General features: G+C 35.1%; 1 protein-coding gene across 1 annotated transcript in view; it reads left to right on the forward strand.

Moving 5' to 3' along the window:
- Positions 1-18473, forward strand: part of Radx (RPA1 related single stranded DNA binding protein, X-linked) — a 53073-nt gene extending 34600 nt beyond the window's left edge. The window contains exons 12-14 of the mRNA XM_042688209.1: positions 4437-4724; positions 8855-9022; positions 18303-18473. Coding sequence (XP_042544143.1) covers positions 4437-4724; positions 8855-9022; positions 18303-18433 — 587 coding nt within the window. The 3' untranslated portion in view covers positions 18434-18473. The remainder of the gene's footprint in view (positions 1-4436; positions 4725-8854; positions 9023-18302) is intronic.
- Positions 18474-23092: the final 4619 nt, after the last annotated feature.

Below are 23092 nucleotides of genomic sequence, written 5' to 3' on the forward strand. Positions count from 1 at the left end.
AGGTTTTTGTTTGTTTTGAAGATCTTTATCCCTTCAAGTATAGCCCCATTAGACCTATGAAGTCAAGTTACTATATAAAGTTACTGGCAATAATCTTTTATGGTTCCACTATCAAGTTGATATTTGGGTTTACTTCTTTTATTTCAAATGATAGGTGGTGCTTTCTTTAAATGTTTGATTTGTGTTTTAAAATTTGGCTACTTTTTATTTATTTGTGTTATTGGCAATAACTTTGATCAGGACATTTTCATGTGTGCATATAATATTTTACATTCACTTTTTTTTGCTGGTCCTGGAGTTTGAACTCGGGGCCTGAGTGGTGTTCCTGAGCTTTTGTGCTCAAGGTTAGTGCTCTGCACTTGACTCCAGTTCCATGCCCAGATTTTTTTGGTAGTTAATTGGAGATAAGGTTCTCATGGGCTTTCCTGCCCAGTCTGGCTTTGAAACGTGTTTCTCAGATCTCAGCCTCCTGAGTAGCTAGGATTATAAGCATGAGCTACGGGGTCTCAGCTTATCTTTCATATCATCTTTCATATAGTTCCAAGTCAAATATACCGAAGTTGATACATTGGCTACTATTTTTTTCTTTCCTTACATTTACATTTTCTGAATTTATTAGCTCAGAAGAGTTTTAAAGATTTTTTTATTAGAATATATTAGTTGTATAAGGTAGTCCAATAAATCTTACCCCATCATCTCTCTCACCCCCTCCTCCTCTTGCTAAAAATTTTCCATAGATATCATTGATCTTTTTTGATACACCTGTATAAAGTACTTTGATCATATTCATCTGCATGTACTGACTCTGTAGACCTTCCCCCATTCTGCCAGTTCTGCCCTCCAAGAGATCTTGTATTACTTTTCTGCCATTCAATTTTTCATTTTTTGCTATATATACATTATACAAAGGGATTTCACTGTGGTATTTTACATATGCATATATTATAATTTAGTCAGCTTAACCTCCCCTATTGCCCTCTCCTCATTCCCCCTACACTGAGATTTTATCACACAGAAGTCAGAATTATAGTCATCAAGAAAAAAACAACAACAACAAATGCTGAGGAAGACTTGGGGAAGATGGAGCCCTTACACACTGTTGATGGGAACCTAACTAGTGTAACCATATGGAAATCAGTATGGAGATTGAGATTCCTCAAAAATAATATCAATAGATCACCTTATGACTCTACCAGTCTACTCTGAGAATGTGAATCAATAGAGAGAGATAGCTGTATACCCATGTTTTGATGAAGCCTTGTTCCCAATAAGCAAGCTGTGGAATCAGCCAAGGTTCCTCACAACCAAGGTATAAAGAAAAGATGGCACACATATGCCATACAATATTTCTCAGCCTTCAAAAAATGAAATCATGTCATTTTTAGGAAAGTTAACGAGCTCATTATGTTGAGTAAAATAAGCTGAACTCATAAAGACAAATACTGTATGTTTTTAATTTGCAGTATCTGGAACACACATACACACAACACACTTGAAACTGTTGGCCTGTTTGAAGAATAAGGGGGAAGGAAGAGAGGGAAAGAGATGATGGAGGATGATTACTATGGAAATATATTGTCTATATATGAATATGACATAGGATACTCATTGAAAGTTCAGTCCTTGTCTCCCACATGTTATTTCATTCATAATAGTCACTCTCACCATGGAACTTTAATTCATTCAATGGTGTATCTTTCCATTGTTTGTTTTTATAATATAAACATATTCATGTTCATGCTTTCCCTTTCTTAGATAAATGTACTACAACTCTCCCTTGAAAGCAAGTTGGCAACACTTAATTTGTTTTATAATGCATTATATATCATGCCATCTAGGAATTCTAACTACATATTAGTCACACAAGGAAATATGTTCTAAGATGTTTCTTAAAATATTGTTTATAATAGAGAAAAGTAAATACTAAAAATTAACATGGAATATGTAAGGAAACTATAGCATGTTTGGTGGTTCACACCTGTAATCCTAGCTACTCAAGAGGCTTTAGGTCTGAAGATCAACGTCCAAAGCCAGCCCAAGTAGGAAAGTCCCTAAGACTTTTATCCCCAATAAACTACCAAAAAGCTGGGAGTGGAGCTGTGGCTGCAGTGGTAGAGCACAATCCTTGAGCAAAAGAAGCTCAGGGATAGCACCCTGGCCCTGAGTTCAAGCCCCAGAACCAAAAAAAAATACATACACGTATATAATATTCATATACTAGTATGTTATTTTGCAGTGGTAGTGAATTACATGTATGCCGACCTAATTATAACATAGCCTAAAATATGTTTCAAAATAGCTTTGCATTTTCTATGTAAATTCAAGTCATTTATTTTGCCAACACTTTAGCAAATACTTGGTTTGTGCTAGGTATTTTGAAATCTGCAAAGTTTAGTCTTATCTTCATATCTAGTGACTCACATAATTTGATAAGATATACATTTGAAAAGTTAATAAACAAGAACATTACAACCACGAGCACAAGACATCACAAGATCACCTGTACCTTTGACTTTTGCAATCCTTTGAAAAGCCTATTATATGCTGCCCCAAGCATAGACCTTATCGCTAAATGAAGTCCTCTGTGCTCTTGGGGCCTTGTAGCTCTTGTAGCACCTGGGATCACAGAAGGGGAAGGGGAAAGCTGTGAGCAAGTAATAGCTCTTCCCCTTGCCCCATGCCTCTGTACACCCTTACCTACCTCTCTAAAACATACATAAAATGCTCAAAATATCTCTTTGTAAAGGAAATAATCACCATGACTATTTATGAACATTTGTACTGTGTCCTTTCTTTCATCACAGTCTAAATGTAGTCAGCTACTTAAATCTTTTCTTTTTAAAACACAGTCAGTAGAAATAAGGATAAAATGTTCAAGTGAAATAAGTAATCATTATAATTATAAAATACAAAAATATAATTTTGCTGTGCTTTAGCTTTAAAACACCTGTTTCATTTAGTACTATTCAAGCTAAAACAATACCTCTACTTTGTAATTTTTCATTCTTTATGAAAACGTGAACTCTAAATATATTTTGTCACTTTCCTACTATCCTTTTGAAATGTTGCTATTCACTACCAGTAACTATGTCTCCCGAATTGATTTCACACTTATTTCATTTGTACTCATTAATTATGAAAATTAAGAATATTTAATTGAAATGAGTAATTATAACCCCAAGTAACTGAAATAAAATTAATGCACAATTTTAGAGATTTTATACCTGGATAATCTTTAATATTAACAACCAAGTAAAAAAATATAAAGAGAAAAAATTTTAACTATTCCTGATAGGGTTCATAATATGATATTTTGCTATAATAAAGATACAAGCATTGCATTTGTTTTGAATTGGATTCATTGTGCATATATGACAAATTGATTTAATGATAGAGAATAATCAAGAGTTGAGGAGAGGGCTGGGTGAGTGTTACAAACCTGTAATTGCAACTACTTAGGAGAGAGATAGGAAGGTCACCTATGAAACCAACCCTGAGCAAAAGGTAGTGAGACACTATCTCACAAACAAGAGAGGCATAGTAGTATACAACTGTAATGCCAGCTAATTGGTAAGTAGATGCAGAAGGATCATAGTCTAAGGCCAAGTGTGAGACCCACTTAAAAAACCCCAGATGCAAAAGTACTGGGGGGGGGCAAGATTCAAGTGGTAGAGTGCTTGCTAGCAAATACAAGGCCCTGAGTTCAATCCCTAGCACTACCAAAAAAAAAGAAAGAATTGAGGAGGTCTTTCATCTCAATTTATTTTCCTCTTTGTTTTCCATGTGTTATTTATATGAAAGGAATGTCCTATCAAAATAACTGATTTTTGTTGCTTGTGGGGCTTGAATTCTGGACTTTTTTGAAGGAAAGAACTATCCATGAAAAATAATCTTTTTATTGCTACTTTTAACAGAAATTAACATAATTTTATTTTAAGCTCAATTTCACCAGTAATGAGTGATCTCCAGAGTGTACCATTATCCTGAATTTAAGTTTGCCTTGACTTTATCACCAAATAGAAAAGGAATATTTATTTAAGAGCATTTGCAAAACCAGAAAAAGCATAAAGAAGATACTATAAATCTCTGTAATTCCAAGAGAAAACAATAACAGTAATTGACTAAAAAATAATATTAGGAAAGTGAATTGCTCTTCAGCTCAAGGCAAGTGCTCTACTACTTGAGACAGAGTGCCACTTGTAGTTTTCTGGTGGTTAATTGGAGATGAGAGTCTCACGGACTTTCCTGCCTAGGCTGGGTTTGAACCTTGATCCTCAGATCTCAGCCTCCTGAGTAGCTAGGATTACAAGCATGAGCCACCAGTGCCCAGCTTTGATCTATAAAGTTTCTTAACTAGTACTCATCAAGATGTACTTGTTTTGAACAGTGACTAGCTTTATCCCTCCATTGTGCCTGTCTCATTGTGTCTTTCCCAGGCCCAAGAAGTACCAATACTGATACCACAGGAAATATCAGATTCATCAAGGATAGGTGGGAGAGTCAGCTGTTGAAAGAGAAAAGGCCTAGCTTAAAAGACCACTTGAAGTACAGCTGTGTTTACCCAGAAAGTATTCCACGGAAATTCATTTTAGAACACAAAAAGTTTCTTACTCAGCAGTATAATTCTCAGCCTTCCAAGTACATACCACCAGAAGGAAAGCCTCCAAAACTTCAGGAATTTAAGAGTGCCCGCAGCCTTGGACATTTTGAAGTAACCATCCTAGGTAAGTCAGCTGTTCTCCTCTTTGTATTCTATTAATTTAAGCTAGTTTAAATGTAGATAGTTTTGCTTTAACAATTAAGACACTCTCCACCCACCCCCACACACATATCCATGTCCATTAAGTGCAAAGGGAACTTCTGTTGGCCTCAAATTAAAAGGAATAGAGCATTTATTCTCAAATAAATGAAGCTATGATTAAGGGTTTTTCAACATTGATGAGTCCAAGTTATTTGACAAAAAAAAAAAAGATCGAGAACTGAAAGGACTTTGTAATCATATTCTACTTCTTTCCCAGTACATTCCAAACCACTGAAGGATGACAGGGTAACTTAAAGATTAAAGAGGGGGGCTGGGAATGTGGCTCAGTGGTACAGTGCTTGCCTAGCATGCATGAAGTCCTGGGTTCGATTGCTCAGTACCACATAAACAGAAAAGGCCAGAAATGGCCTTGTGGCTCAAGTGGTAGAGCACTAGCCTTGAGCAAAAGGAAGCTCAGGGACAGTGTCCAGGCCCTGAGTTCAAGCCCCAGGACTGGCAAAAAAGAAAGATTAAAGAGGGGACCTATCAAGAAAAGGCATCTGTTTAGACCCCCCAAAAATAAAATTCTCATGAAGATCAGGTTGAACAGAACAGAGTTATAGAGAAAACCAAACTTGTTTTCTAATAGAATAAGCTGATTTTCTCGGGTTACCCCAAACTAAGAAGTAGGGATATATCGGAATGCAGTGGAATATGTGGGGATGTAATAACTAATATAACCTCGTAAAACAAAAGCTGAAGAGGTCACTCTAGTAGTCATGGAAATGTAAAGAAATTTAAAAAAAAAACATTTAAAAGGGGCTGGGAAGTTGATTCAGTGGTAGAGAGCTTGCCTGGCATGCATGAGGCCCTGGGTTTGATTCCTCAGTACCACATAACCAGAAAAAAGCTGGAAGTGGCGCTGTGGCTCAATTGGTAAGGCACTAGCCTTGAGTGAAGAGCTGAGGGACAGCATCCAGGCCCAGGGTTCAGCCCCCACAACCGACCAAACAAACAAACAAAAACATTTAAAAGCCAGTCACCAGTGGCTCACCCCTGTAAACTTAGCAAATGAGGGTGGTGGTTCACAGCAAGTATGAGTGGGAAAGTATGTGAAGTTCTTATTTCCAATTAACCACCAAAAGTCCAGGAATGGAACTGTGGCACAATTTGTAGAGTGCTAGCCTTGAGGGAAAAAAAAAAGCTCAAGGACAGCCTCCAGGCCCCGAGTTCAAGTCCCAGGACCCACACACGTACACAAAAAATGTGATAAATGAAAAATGCACATAGAATAATTCTAAACTAAAATATTAGCCAAAGCAATCCCAAGTCAAGGCTCTTATTTGTGTTTCATAGGAAGATCTTAGCACCAGATCTAGTTATCTTAAAAATGAAGCAATGAAGAAAACCTATAAGAACATTAATTTAATGTCTGGAAAGACTTCACATCATGGATTTTCCCATTGATGGTAGTATATTGTACTGCCTAAAGTTTTATCAATTTTTCCTTAGCCCTTTTATTTTGCACATTCTTCTCTACTTCATCATACACAAAAATTGTGTACACATCTAAGAAAGTTTATATAAAGTCTCTAAGAAGTATGAATTTCCAGTGATTATTAGAGACCTAAGTTTCAGGTGTTTCTCACTAGACTGTATTTACTTTATCTGTTCTGGTAGTTTATCAATCTTAATTTTATATCGAGGAAACAAAAATTATAAAAGATTCCCCATATATCACAAACATTAGGATGGAAACAAGGGATTCAACTAGAACCACAGAAATTGGATTTTTTTCTTCATTTTAACATTTTACTGACCCATTGGAACAGATTAGACAGCTGCTTTACATGTAATTGTAACCATTTGTGACTTTGGCTGTAAATCAGCTGAAAGCAAGAATCAAATGTGAAGACACAAACATATTTTATTCACCAGATGTAATTAATCATTGTTAGAATTATATCCTACCTGTTCTCAAAAATAGTTTACCGACTAAAAAAAAAGCTGATAAAAGAAGCCATTTCTGAATAAAATCAAAGCACATTTTGAAAGGAACACAAAAATAGTTCTTACAAATAAGCACATTACCATTTTTTGCAGTGATTTTTTTCCCTGAACTTTCTGGCAGGAAGGTTCAGAAAAGGGAGCTTTTGGTTGTTCCCTTTTTTTTGTTTTGTTTCTGATTTCACATTCAATTTTAGAGCTTAAAGGAAGTTATATATCCTCTATTTTTACCCTCTGGTTAGGTACAAGGCAGACCATGATTAAAAATTATGTCTCCTAAATCTAAACATATATTTCTTGCAGAGAAAACCAACACTCAGATATAGACATCCTGTTTTTTCAAAGTTCAAGTCACACACACACACACACACACACACACACACACACACACACGAAGTTATTGTACATATAGCACAGAATAACAAATTAATCTGAATCTTCAATTACACTTTTCTTTTTTAAAGAATGAAAATACCCTTGAGAAAGTTGCTTCCTACTAAATATAATCATTATAACAATTAGTCATATCTTAACCAAGCATTTCTGTAAAGGAGTATATTTTCATTCTATTATTTAATAAATATGTGCACTCTGATTTCTAATGATTCAATGTATTGGGATAAAAATCTGTAAAAATATGGCCAGAGGAGTGGCTTAGCAATAGAGTACCTGTCTAATATTCATAAAGTTCTGAGTTCAAAACTGCAGTACTGACAAAAATAAATCTGTACAACTAAATAAATGGCACTGGGTACATTGATTCTCCTACATTGGTGGAAGTGGTATGCATATTTTTTACATTTACAAGTAAGAATGTATTGTATGGTTGATGGGTACATTTAATGCTATGTTTGCTTTATACCAGAGCTGTTATTAAATTGATGGCACATAGAGTTAAATTTGGTCTCAGACTCAAAGAAATAAGATCCAAAAATGTTCTTATTCAAGGGTTTTACAGCATTGCTGAGAGCTGTGGGTTAGCTATGCTTTTTATGATACTGAATTACAATCCTAGGAAATTCTGATAACATGGTTATTTTACTTTATGAATCCCAAATATCAGTAAGTCTTCAAAGGCTTTAACCAGCCTTTAATTGTATGTTAAATTGAAGCTATGAGATTTAGTGTTATTTGCTCACAAAAAGCAAAGGACTTGTATTTCTGAATCTGTTTGCAGCTTAACAGTGACTTTATTTACCCATCACTGGCCCATACATACTCACTACTTCAGAATCACAGGAAAGGATTTAAAAAAGAAATATTAAAGCTATTGAATCTCAATGAATAAATACACCACAAAAATGGATAATACCTGAATTTCTGGATTGGGGAACCGGGTGGAAGTCAGTTTTAAAGTTGCTTGATAAGAAATGTACTCGTTATCTTGCCCATGTAGTTGTAACTCCTCTGTATGGTATTCTCACAATAAAAATGAATAAATAAATAAAGTTGTACTCTTGCTCCAGCCCCCTTCCTAGGGACAATACCTTTGGTTATGCTGCCCGCTGTATGCCTAAAATGCTCTCCCTCTGTTTAGCTATTTATCCTAGCCAATACTGATGCACATTAAGACACGACAGCTGAAGGTCAGGACACTGGTTGTGCTCTCTTTGCCCTTTTCTCCTGCAGCCTTTTATTAGCCTTAATGGTAAATGTGGGAACCATTTGTTGTGTATTTGAACACAGATGAGACTTAGTTACTGCCATTCTTTGCTTTGCTGGAGTATGGCAGTAGGAGGACCAATAGTCCTCTCTGATCCTTCCACTCCCATCATGGCATCTGTCAGGAATGTCCAAGGAAACACTGTGCATGTCTTCTTTTTTTGTGACAAGGCTATCCTGTGGACAGTAAGACATTATCTATCAGTAGGGAAAACATTTTGAATTGGTTTTAGCATGGTGATGGGTTGCAATAAAGTTCCAAAAGAGATCAAGGGCATGTGTTCATAAATTGTTTGCAAATCTGAGTTCAATCTCCAGTTTGTAAACAGTTTTTCCAGGTCTGAAACTGTTGGGCACATGTTATGATCAAACAAACAAACCTGGCCTTTATGATTCCATATTAACCTACTGAACTTGTAGTAATGTGTGGTTTTTCTCCAACAGGTCTGAACCATGAAATAGCAATTGATGTTGCATTCCTACCCATGTTTTGTCCAGAAGATGTTCAAACATCTCAAGTAGACACATTGTTGACCTGCATGAATTACAGCTGTGTGTATCCAGTAGCAACACCTGTCAATGAACGAACGCTGAGTCCCAGAGCACTGGCAGGTAAGAGAGTGTCAGTGTTCTTATCACTCAGAAAAAAAATTGTTATGTAAACAGTTGTACCCTTAAAACTTAATATAGTTTAACTTAATGGCTTATATTGTTAAATGTACTTTCTCCTTTCAGCTAAGGTGAGACACTTGGTCTTTTTACATAATAATTGTCTAAAATCATAATACATACTATATAACATAGTACAGTAAAATTGTTTTCTAAATGATTATTCAACTGCTATTCAATACATTCCTTGGGGACAACAAGGAGTTTATATAATCTCAACAGTGAAATTCTTCAATCAAGTAATTGTTACTACTGCTACCTAATATACAAGACTTTAAGTTATTTGTATACATTTATCAAGTATCTATCCAATTAGAATCATCCTGGTCACTTTCTGTTGTCATTTCTATTTCCTAAGCATATGGTAAAGATCCTAGACGTTTTCATTGAGTTTTATCATAACAGATAATAAAAGGGGATAAGAAACTCTTTTATTACTTCTATTATCTTGGGATTTTGTGGTGGGTCTTTCTAAGCTGATAAAATCTTGAGTGTATGTTTTTGAACAACTTGTATGAACTCTACCTGACAATGAAATAATTTTCACAGTAATGGTTATGCAAACTGAATGTGAGAATCTATAATTTTATGAGATGAGTTCTTTTTTCCTGTGGTCCATTTTAGAAGTGAAATATTAGATGGTGTGCAGTATTACAACTCCCTAAACCTTCAGTAATCCCAAATTTCTTATTTAGTGCTGTAACAGGATGTTTATTCCTATTATTTCATATAATACCCACTTTTCTTGTCTTTTCCTTTTTTTTATTGGTGCCAGTCCTGGGAATTAAACTCAGGGCCCAGGTAGCTTTTTATTCTCAAGTCCAGTGCTTCATTACTTGAGCCACAGCTCCACTTTCAGCTTTTTTTTGGGGGGGGGGGCGATGGTGTGCAGGGTTAACTGGAGATAAGAGCCTCACAGAGGTTGTTTGTTTGTTTGTTTGTTTTGCCCAGGATGCTTTTGAACCGGGATCCTTAGATCTTAGCCTCCTGAATAGCTAAGATTACAGACATGAGCCACTAGTGCCCAGCCAGTATCCACTTTTCTCACATACGGTTATATGTATATGCTGTTACTGATATAAAATATCAGGTTAGAGTTGTTCGCGCTTTGCTTGTTGCAGTACCTATGTTCTTCCAGTCATTATTACCATCCTAACATGACCAATCTGCCAAAACAGTATTTGGGCACAAAGGACAAGAATCTATAAGGGAAGAAAAGTGCAAGAGTAACCTAAAGCAAAGGAATTTGAGTGGAATACCATAGTTTTTCTTGAGGTAGCACTAATAACAATGGTAATACCCATTTAACTTTGTGCCAGCAGTGTTCCTGAGCCTCTTACATAGGTTGCAATTAATCCTATCAACAGCATGGGTAACACAGGCAGGATTTGAACTCAGAGTTGTCTGACTTCAAACCTTTCTGTACTTTTCATGATTTTCTAGGATGAAAGATATAGTTGTAAAGTTGTAAATAGTTGTAAAGTTCATTTCCAATATACTGTCCAGTGGGTATCCTTGTTGCAATGGGTCATCCTGTGTCCTTGGTTCATCATTTTGTTATTCCCTTTCCCCTCCCCAGATTAGACAAATGTATATACAAGATGCAGGTATCAAAGAGAAAAAGGGTGAGAAAGTACAGCAGTGAAGCTCACTGGATGTCGATGAAAGTGAACTATATAACTTGTGGGTGGAGACAGGAGGGAGGGACTGGGAGAGAATGAGGGTACAGAAGACACTGTACCAAAGGAAATGTACTCATTACCTGACTCATCTAATTGTAATCCCTCTTTATCTCACCTCTATAATGACAATAAAGTAAATTAATAAAGAAATATAAAACAAAATGTTCCATAGTATAATATTGATGTCATATTTTAAACATTTTATGAATTATTTTCTTTTTGAATTCTAACAGCAATAAATGTTAATAATTTTAAAAATTCAAATAGTATGGATAGATTCTGGGTAAAAGTAAAAGCTCCCCTCCTTGCATTCCGAAGTTAATCCACCCTACCAACTCACTTATTTACTCTCTGGAGATAACCAGTATCTTTTAATCATTTTAAGACCTTCTTTCTTTTTTTATTTTTAATATGTTTTTATTGTAAAAATACTGTACAGAGGGGTTAAAGTTTCATGGGCAAGGTAATGAGTACATTTCCTATCAAGTATTATTACCTCCTCTTTTGTTTTCACCCTATCCTCCCTTCCCTCCCCCTCCACAACTATACTTCCCTCCCCCCACAAGAACTTATTTCTTATATAACAGTATCTGTTATATTTCTCTATCTCACATATGCAAAAATTGAATTATATAAACTGATGAGTCTATGAATAGCTGTTTCCCTCTGATAGTACATCTTGGACATTTGTCATATTAGTATAGAGAGATCTACCTTATTCTTTTGAGTAACTACAAAGTATTTTCATGTGTCTATACAAAAATGTACTTAACCAGTTCCCTTCTTACAAACTTTTATATTACTTCTATTTTGCTCTATTATCAAATAATACTGTAGTGATTAACCATATATGTGTTTAAATATATACAAACTCTTTATACACTTATGTAAGTACATCTGCTAGCATACATTCCAGAAATCACTGACTCAAAACTGTGTGCTGACCAGTCACAGTAGTTCAGGCCTGAATTTCTAGCTACTGGAGAGATCAAGAAGAAAGGTACAAGGCCAACTTTGGCAAAAAGCACCTAAGACCACCTTCTCAATCAATTACTGAGCTTGGTGGTGCACACTTGTCATCACAGCTACATGGGAGATTGAGATGAAGAGGACCAAAGTTTAAGGTCAGCCTAGACAAAAAAGTTCACAAGATACCATGTCAAAAGAAAATGCTGAGCATGGTGGTATATGTTTGTCATCCCAGCTATGGCAGAGAGCCTGAAACTGAAGGATCTCAGCCGAAACATGGAAATGGACAAAAACATAAAACCATATCTTAAAATTAACTAGGGCAAAAAAGGACTGGAAGTGTGGCTTACCATTATAATGTCTATTTAGCAAGCATGAGACATTAAAGTCAAACCCCAGTACAGTTTTGCAAAAAAAAAAAAATGTGTGTGTGCCTCTAGAACTTTGGCACATACTATGTAATTGTTTTCCCAAAGCAAGAGTATCATTTTATTCACAAGCTAGACATTATTGCTCTTAGTAATCTTTGGCAGACTACTAGACAACAGGTATCATATTTTACCTTAATTTGTATTTGTTAATTATTACTGAGCTTGAAAATCTTTACAGCTCTGTGTGTAAGTCATTGTGTGTGTGTGTGTGTGTCTGTGTGTGTCTGTGTCTGAATGTGTGTCTGTGTGTTTTAGCAGTTCTGGGATTTGAAACCCTAAAAGCAGCTCTGTGCTTGCTAGGCAGATATGATACTACTTGAACAACATCCTCAGCCCATTGTGCTTAATATGTCCTCCTATTTACACCCAAGCAGATCTGAATCTCAATTTTATTATTAATGCTTCCCACATAACTGGAATGACAGATATGCTCAATTTTTTTTATTGTGAGAATACAGTACAGAGGAGTTACAATTACATGGGCAAGATAACGAGTACATTTCTTATCAAGCATTGTTGCCTCCTCTTTGTTTCCCTTTGCCATCCCTTCCCATACTCTACCCCTCCCCCCACCCAAACCTCCCCCCACCCTCCACCAAAGTTGTAAAGTTCGTTTTGCGACATAACGACGTGCACATCTCATTGTTGCAATGGGTCCACCTGTGTCCCTAGTTAAATGATTTGTTTTTTTCCCTTCCCCTCCACAAATTATACCAACCTCAAATACGGTGAAAGCAGGGGTTATACCGTGGGGGAGGGAATACAAAGCAACATAGAAATCATCTTATAAATATGTTAGAAATAATTGCATGAAAGGAAAAAAAACAAAAAAACATTTGAATACTTATCTTGGGGTTCATTCCCCTAACATCAACTTATCTGACCTTTTCTGCTTGACTCAGACATATACTAGTTATTGAAAATAAGGGAAACCATGGGACCTATGTTTCCTTGGGCCTGGCTTACTTCACTTAATATAATTTTTTCCAAGTCCTTCCTATGCTCAAATTTTATTACTTGAAGTAGGATCTCTCACTAATTTATTTTCAGGTTGGCTTTTAACTACAGTATTCCCAGACTCTGCCTCCCAAATAACTAAGATTAGTTATGAGCCTCTATATCTGGCCTAACTACTCACAGTTATTTATATTTCTGTGAATTTTCTAGAAGTTTATTTAAAATTAACCCTTTATGATATGTTGCAAATAGTTTCACCAAGATTATCCTTTATTCAGTGGGAGGTTTGCTTTGATATGCTGTCATTTTGTTTTTATGTGCTCAGATATATCATTTTTTTCATTTTGTGACTGCTCATTCTTTGTTATACTCAAAAAGGAATAAGGTTTTCTTCACTATTTCTACTTTCAATATTTTTACTCACATGTTTATTGTTACCAAATATATCTAACAAAATTTATCATTGTAACATTTGTATCTGGCTTATTCACTAATGACAGGGTTCACTTATGTTGCAATAGATATCAAGATTTCATTAGTTTTATATCTGAATGATATTCCATTGTAGTATATAATGGATTTTGTTTATCCATTCATTTTACTTCTTAATGGGAATTTGGCTTGATTTCTATTTGTTTATTTACTTTGCAGTACCAGAAATTGAACTCAGAGCTTTCTGTTTGCTAAGAAGGCACTCTGCACTTGAGCCATATGCCCAGTCCTTTTGCTTTTGCTTTGTTACTTAGATAGAGTCTTGCACTTTTGCTAAGGCTGGCCTTTGGTAGCGATCCTTCTACTTCCACCTCCTGAGTTGCTGGAATTACAGATGTGAACACTGCACCTGCCCTGGTTTTTTTGTTATTATTTTAGTGTTTATTTTTAAGTGGTATTGGATTGAATTTAGAGACTAGTGTTTCCTAAGCAAGCAGTCTACCTCTTGGTATACACCCCTCAGCCCTTTTTTGCTTTCATCATTTTGATAAAGTTTTGCTTTTTCACCCACACCAGCCTTAGAATAAGATCCTTCTATATCTGCCTCTGGCAAGCCTTGGGTTACAAGCATTTACCATGATGTCCAGCCTTTGTTTCAACATTTTGGTTCTTGTACATAATTCTTCTATGAACATTTGTTTACAAGTACCTGAGTTACAGCTTTCTATTCTTTTGGAACTATCTTAAAGGGGAACATGGGAATCTCAGGCTTAATGGTTTTGAGATGCTGCCATGCTGTTGATCTGCATTATTTTACATCTCCACCGGCAATACTACCGGTACCAATACTACTTAAGTTCTTTCATTTCGAATTGAATAACACCCCTCTTAATGATGGGTGTGAGGTGGTATGGCATTGTGGTTTTCTTTTGTATTTCCTAGTTACTATTGATGGGGAGTACCTTCTCATATGTTTATTGTTCATTTGTACATCTTCTTAGAAAAAGATTCAAGTCCTTTGTGCCTATTTTAAAATTTAGGGGGACCAGATATTATTGCGATGGCTTCATTTTTATATCTTTTACACCATTTGAAATGCTAGCCTTCTCCATATGATTAGCCATTTATCCCAGATAGCTTATTGAATAATGCTTACTAATAGGAAGTCCTTCGTTATCATCTTTAATTATAATACATAAGGATATGCATTTCCTTTTCCACTTTGAAAGGATACGAAGACATAATATAAAATGTATTACATTACTATATCGCTGATAAATATTTTTAAAGTATAGCATAATATGGAAGAATTGTCACACATTTAGGAAAACAATTTTATTCTCTAGGTAATCAAGGTTTCCCATATTGCTATCAGAGACAGGATTATTACCACCCCATATGACAAGATACGTTTGACTATGCTATAGTTAAAAAGCAACTCTGAAATCAGAGTGAGTTAAACTCAGAAGTTTATTTCTTGCTAAAGTGTGTCAGAGTCAGCAGCTCTCTTTCTGGGATTGCATGGTACATCCCTCTGCAATGCAATGCAATTTGCATCCTGCCCCAGCAGGAGCAAATAGCTTCTAAGATTGCAAAGCAGCAGAATGAAGAGATGAAGAAGATATAAGTTTTCAATGACCTTGGACCGAGAGTGCCATATCACCCCCACTTATATTCTCATTTGACAGAATTCAGTTACATGGTACCAATCCAGCTACACGGAGACCAAGATAATTTTTCTTCCTCTGTGACCACGAATAGGAAACAGAACACCAGAGTCCTCTTCATGTTTTGTGTGTGTGTGTGTGTGTGTGTGTGTGTGTGTTGTATAATTTTATATATAAAAAAGAGGACTCTAGTGCCCTAATTTATATATATATATAATATATAAGTATATATATATAAATATATATAATCGTTACTGTAAACGTGATAAGTATATATAAATATATATAGTCATTACTGTAAAAGTGATATACAGAGGGGTTACAGTTACATGTCAGGTAATGATTACAATTCTTTTTTAATACTGTCACCCCTTCCTTCACTTTGTTATATTTACTTTATACTTTGTGTGTGTGGTTAATTGGAGATGGAGTCTGGTGAACTTTTCTGCCTGGGCTGACTGAACCAGAGTCCTCAAATCCCATCTTCTTGAGTAGGTAGGATTATAGGTGGAAGCCTATAGGTGGCCTGCTGTTGATGTTCCTAAAAGCAAACAATTCTTGAAATTCTAGCAATTTAAAGTAAAATGTACCAAAGCTCATTTTATAGGGAAAATGAGTAGCCCTTTATAAAGACACTGGTTATAGAAATAATACTCTAATTTCATTAAGTAAAATATGTCAAGTAAAAGTGATCACTGCTAATATTTGTGTATGGCTTGTTATCAGTTAGCCACTATTCTAGAGATCCATATATATTTAATCCTCAAAACACTGTATGAAGGAGGCATTCGATAAATTGAGATTTACAGAGCTTATCATTTGCTCAAAGTAGTATGTAAATCACAGTCACATGAAATGAAGACTTAGATTTTATGTTGTGGTATGTAAAACATTATTTGTAAGAGTCAATATGATAACAATTAGAAGTGTTAGTATTTTGTTTGTTGCTAATTTTGAAGATCTTGAAATCTTTCTAAAATAAATGGATTAAAGTATACTCCATTCAAGGCAGAAGAAAACTAGATAGTTTCAGCATTCATTCTAATATTCTTTTGGTTTTATTGTACTTGTACAATTTTAAATCATTCATTTGATTTGTCTAGTGTATGTAGCAGGGGAGAATTTACTGTGAAGCTAATAAAACAAGCTTCCATAGGAAGCTTTTGTTTTCATAAAAGGCTTCTAATTAGCATATCCTTCAGGCACCATAGAACGTAGCTCTCCTTCTAGACTTTGACACCTCATACTATCTAGATTAGAACCGTATGACTTTGCTTGTTACTTAATAACCTCTAAGTGCTTTCATTTTTCTCATATTTAGAATAAAGTGTTTTTCATGAGTAGTAACTGAAATCTGTGGTCAATTAGCTTAGTAGTTAGCTAATGTTGTCTAGTATTTTGACAGTGTTTCATTAAACATAGATAGCCAAGAAAATGAAGAAAGCAAAGAAAATTTGAAGGTTAGACCTTCATCAGAGTATGTTTTCAACACTTAGTCTTGCTATTTATAACTCTGCCTTAGCCTTCACTTCCTGCTTACTCAGACCCTGATGGTCAGCCAGTGGTGAATGATCAGAGTTTTCTCAGGCCTCTCTAAGCACATAGCAATCCCTGGGTGTATACATATGGCCATCTGTGTGTGTGTGTGTCTGTGTGTGTGTCTGTGTGTCTGTGTCTGTGTATGTGTGTGTGTGCGCGTGCGCGCCTGGTCTTGGGCCTTGAAGTGAGGACCTGAGCGCTGTCCTTGAGCTTCTTTTGCTAAAGGCTAACACTCTACCATTTGAGCCACAGCTCTACTTCCAGGTTTTTGGTAGCTTATTACCTGGGCTGGGTTCGAACCATGATCATCAGATCTCAGCCTCCTGAGTAGCTGTGTTTACAGGCATGAGCCACAGGTGCCTGGCCTTACATATGTCTATCTTGATTCCCAAGTGTACACAGGAGCTTTTTAAAGCCTTTGTTCCCTTATATATCTTTTTTCCTAGCCTCCCTGCCCTGGACTTTCAGTTTATTAATTTCTTACCCTAAAATTCTATCCTATTCAACTTCTCTGGCCAATATACTTTCAATAAAAGCCATTTGAGGAAGAGGCACCCCAGCTGTGAGAATGCGCTGAATTGCTTAAAGCAAAAGCAAGCCTTTGCAACTGTCCTCAAGGGAGCTATCAGACAAATCCTCACATCCAACCACATCTGTATTTGCTACCTTTACTACAAGCAACTTCCACCAGGATTATAAGCTGCCAATTATCTAAGGGGTAAAGGTAGGTAGATAGGCAATTTAAAACACCATGACACTTTCTCAACAAGGCAGAAATTTCTTCCTTTATCAGTCTTTGCCCTGATTGTTGTAAGTCTTTCTCTGTATTCTAGAATTTGACAAACGTTGATTCTGCGAGTTTTGACAGCTTATAAAATATGCTTTGTGAAGTGACAGAGAGCCCTGGAATTCTCTGCTCAGCTTTGATCAGTGATATCATTCACCAGATCCATTTTCATAAAGTTTTGTCAGAGTAAGCTCTTAGTTGATAAAGCCAATTCAAAGGAAATAAACTTTAGAAGAACCTCAATTACTTGCACATACATCTCTATGCATACACATACATGTGCACATACAGATAATTAACATAATGTGAAGGTAGATCTACATTGTTTTGCTTTTTGACTTAGAGATCTTACAAAAAAATGATAACTGAATTTCACAATGGGAACACTTACCTTTGCATTTTTTGATATGTAATAAGTTGTTCAGTTGAATCCTTATACATGACCTCAAAAATACATAGGTTTATGTATTTATATTGCTTCACCAAAAGCAAAAGGTAAAAAAGGGTAAAAAAAAACATAAATGTATTTGGAATACCATGTCTTAACATTATTGGTGGCATGTGGGTAAGATGTTGACCTTTATCTGGAGAAGTGATTATATAGTACATTTGATCAATGCATATGGCAAATTGAAGAGAAGGAGAAGATTTAGGGCATTGTTATTATTGTAAGAAAAAAACCATCAGCTTATGTAATTCTAACTCCAACTAAATATTTAACTATTTTACAATACTTACCATCTTTTTTTTCACTTTTAGGTGATATTATAAAAGCAGCAGCTGAATTGGATAGAGTCCACATCATTGGTATCTTAGATATCTGTAATTTGGGTAACAATAAAGTAGAAGTCTGTTTGCAGAAAATTTATTCTCCAAAAAATATGCCTTAAAAAGTGACAAATGATAGTATTACAGAGTATAAATATTTTTGTTGATAATTTCAGCATTACATAAGTTCTAAAGGGAACTGGCTGGTTTTATGTGTTCATCCCATATTTGGATCAAAATAATTTATATTGGATTCATTACTGAAAAAGTCATCAAAATAAGTTTTGAGCCAAAAGTTGACTTCTACAAAATTACTATCTTGACTTGCAGTAATTTATGTTCAATGTTACTTTTGTGAGGTGACTTGTTCTAAAATCTCAGTATAAGTTACCCCAACTTACAAGAGATTTTATAGATATTTTGGATCCTTACAATTTGAATCACATATAATTGCAAATTTTGAATTAACAGTTTGAAAATTAAATTCTTATTCCTCTAAAGTGGCCAACCTGCATTTCCTACCACCAAAATAGATTCCACTATTTCCAAAAACACATGTGAACTATAATGGTCCCTGCCTCATCTTGAAATTTATTCAGTTGTAAAGTGTCTTAACATTTTTCCACTCTGTATTGTTATTTAATATACTTTGAATTTCTAAATATTTTGATGAGTGTGTGATGTTAAATCCAGAGGTCACAGTATGTCAATACTTGCTGTACTAATTTGTAGTTTTTGGCATATGTAATAGGGGTTAAGACAGTGAAGTTTTATCTAATATTAGTATCACAAGTGGTCATATTGAAAGTAGAAAAACAGTATCTAATGGAACTTATTTCAATCTTGTTTTTTGTTTCTTAAGTGTAAATGCCCTCTTTGCTTGCATCTCCTGTGGTTGACACCTACGTGGTTTGTTAGATGAGTGAAAACAACAACCAATTTTAGTTTTTCTGAATGTGGTTAAGCTACTAAACTTATGGGCATTCCTTGTATAGCCCTGTAATTCATCACTTCATATTCTATACACTTTGATGTACACAGCAGCCTCTGAACTCCAAAGTATACTGAAGTTTTTCCATAAACTTGTAGAATCTTCTATTCTTTGGAACTGTTTACGTGTTAAATTTGTGAACCTTTCTTGTATTACTATTTAAGTGTATTAATAAAGTTAATATGTAATAATGTTTTTGGTCTCATTTTGAATGCATCAAATTGTCTCTTCCATTTTGAGGTGCCGTTCTATATATAGTTTGTTGATCCAAGATGACTTTTCCATGTGAGTTTGAAGACATTTGTTTATTAAATGGAATGTAGGCATATGTGAAGCTATTCACACACACAAACACACACACACACACACATTTCTTGCTTCCTACTCAACACCTGAGCTGCAATCACAGCCACCACATCCAGCTTCCCTGTATTGAGACTGAGACAGATCTTTTTGCCTGGACTAGCCTGGACAATCTTCCCTAGCTCATCCTCTCAAGTAGGTAGAATTACAGGTGTGAGCCATTGATGCTCAGACATAGTAGGGACTTTAATTTGTGTATTTAGAGCACAGGGGAGATACTTAGTGATTTGTGTCCTGATTCCATTCATATTTTACAATGATCACTGTTGGAGAGTAAATTATAAAGATTTTGTCAGGGACTGCTAGTTTCCCCAATGCCTGTTCTCTTCAGCAGTAATATATTTCTCAGTTTTTTAGTTGGACACATTGCTGTCTAGAATAAATATTTTCTCTTGCTTCATTTGTATCTAGGTATGACATAATAACAAAGTTCTGACTAATGAGAGTAAGCATATGTGATATGTACAAAAGCAGTTTTGGAACCATTCCCACAGAAATTAGGAGAGAATGTACCTTTCTTCTTCCTTCTGCTTTCTACTAGCTCCATTGTGCATATTGTGCTTAGATGCCTTAGGTTACACAGAGAAAAGAAACACCCTAGGCATGATAGAGCCATCAGCTAGTAGGAGCTTAAATCTCTGTTCATATGGAGCTGCCTTACTAGCTTGGTATTTTTACTCTATTTTGACTTTATGAAAAACTAAACTTATGTCTTATTAAAGCCACTGTTATTTTGTCTTTGAACAGAAGTTAAAGATATCCTACTCATGCAAAAAGCAAATCTGAAAACAATGATACCAACTAGGTGACAACACTAAGAGAGGTAGATCTATTCAACAGAAATTTTGAAGGTAATATTAAAATTCATAATTTTTATTCAGTCAGAGCACTGATTTAAGTGTAGCAAATATCTTTATTCATATACTGGATATCAAGCTTAAGTAATCAAAAATGTAGATTCATATGTACATATAAAGTACTTCAACCATATTCATCCTCTTCATTGGCCCTCCTCCCTCCTACTGATATCTGCCCTCCCACAGAGCCTGTTTTCCTACCATCTTTTCCCTTTTTTATTGTACATTAATTGTTCAAAGGGGTTTTCACCATGATGTGTTTCACATGTGTATATGTATAATACTTTTTCAAACTAACCTTCTCTATTTTTTTTATCTTTCCCAGTTCCTTCTTCTCTCAATTATACAACAGCTTTCGATGAGGTTCTATTTGCCATGCATACATAGTGCATTCCAATGTCATTCATTTCCATCATGTTCTTTCCCTATCTCTCTTCAACTTATTCCCCAAGCAGTCCCAAATTTACAGTCATTTAATATTTATGTATATATATGGATCTTTTTATGTCTAGATTACACAAATGAGCAAAAACATGCCATATTTCACTTTGTATACATATATGGAAATGTCATAATGAAACCCATCCCATATAAATAATACATGCAAATTTAAAAATGTCTAGTAATATTAAGTGAAACTACTATATATGAGTGGCTTTCAAACTTGGTTATATATTGGTCTTTCCAGGAAATGTTTTAAAATACTATGCTTGAAACTTGACCCTGAGTTTCTAATGGGGGTATAACCTGGGCATCTGGATATTTAAAAGCTCCCAGAATGATTCTAATGTAGACATGTTTGAAAACCATCGGTATATAGTACTGTTTCAAATTGTTTTAAACATTTGCTAGGCTTATTTTCTTAGCACTCAAGTTTCACACAATTCTTTGCACTTCTATTAGGTGCTACGATTTCATGGGCACTCAATTTAGCTTCTTCGTGAATTGTGCTGATGGAGAAGGAAATTAAAAATGGATAATTGCTAAGCAACTTTCATAGAGTTCTATGTCAGACAGATCTTATGGTAAACTCCTAATCCAACCTCTTTGTTTACAAATGAAGAAAAAGGCCTGGAGAGGTTTTTGTTTTCATAAAGATAGGATACTAATTGTTGCAGAGTAGGTATATCGAAGAACTTTTGGTTTGGAAGGTAAATATAAGTATATATAAATATTCAGACTACCACCTGAAGTACAAATAAATACCAAGCCTCCATAGGCTAGAAGCTGAAGGACGAGGTCCAAACAAATGATAGCAACAAACTCTCAAAAGCAGAAATTGTTCCAGTTATTGTCTTATCTTACAAGATATATGTTCTGAAGTTCTTAAGCTTGACAGTGTGTAATTTACCTGGAGAGCTTATTTAAAGTGAGAATTCCTAGGTTTTCCTGCAGATTCTGACTGAGCATGATGAGAGAGAAACCAAGAAATCTTGTTTTTAATACTTCCAAGGGATCTAAAGTAGATGTCCCACAAACAAAACTGTAAAAACATCTAATGAGCAATCAGCAAATTACCTTAAAAGTTAAAATGAAAATTGTGTGGGCAGGTGGGTGTTCACTATTTTAAGACTAATTTTACTCAACTGCAAAGTTTTTTAAAAAGCCATTTACAATTGTCCTTGAAAGTTCAATCTGAAAAACCATAAAAGGAAACCATTAAAGCACTTGTATATGAGTTATATGATACTGTTTACCATATACAGTCATGCACTTCACCCTCCAGAGCAGTTTGCCCTAACAGCTCAGCAAAGTTCTCTTTTGTATGCCAATGCAACACAAAATGGTATGGGAAAGTTGTCAAGGCACATAATGAGGTGACTTGTCAAGGAATATTATGTGAATATTTAAAACAAATGCTTTCAAGTTCAGAATATCCAACTTCTATTGGATTTAGCTAATTTCTCACTGATCTATTTTAAAACTGTTCCACAGCAAGTTATTTCTTTAGGAGTAATGTAATAACTGATAGAAAAGACTAAATCAAATTTCTGGGACTTCATTTGTAATTAGAATGGGATGTTGAATTTATTGTATATGACTGCCCATTAGCAATGAACAAACTTATTTTTGATATTTATGAGTAACAACATAATTGTTTTCAATCACATAATTTCATTTGTCTTTTTAACACACCAAAATGATGGTGCTCGTAGCAAAAAGGTAAACTCTGTGTGTTTACTCGCAAACACACTATAAACTAATACATAAGGCCTTGAAACTTTTCAGTCTGGTTATAGAAATTATTAAATGATGACCATATATAAGGTGCTACTAATTCTAGATATCGTGAAAGTATACAGAGGTGAGTAGTTGGTTGCCTTATGATATGATAGAAAGGTTTTTATTTATATTACACATCTGTTGAAAATTTTTCACCAGGTCTTATGTCTGGTTCTTAGAACTTTTCTCTTCTGTTGGGTGGTATTAACTGTTGTTTCCAAATCTATGGACTTCATTGAAAGGCTATTATTTCAGATACCTAAGATTAGACAATTAGTAAGGGAAAAAAGCAACTTTACCATCGTTTATTTACATGAGTATTGTCTCCAATATTCCTATTTTTTTTT

Source organism: Dipodomys spectabilis, unplaced genomic scaffold, assembly GCF_019054845.1.
Source record: "Dipodomys spectabilis isolate Male_0828 unplaced genomic scaffold, ASM1905484v1 ptg000113l, whole genome shotgun sequence".
NCBI lineage: Eukaryota > Metazoa > Chordata > Mammalia > Rodentia > Heteromyidae > Dipodomys > Dipodomys spectabilis.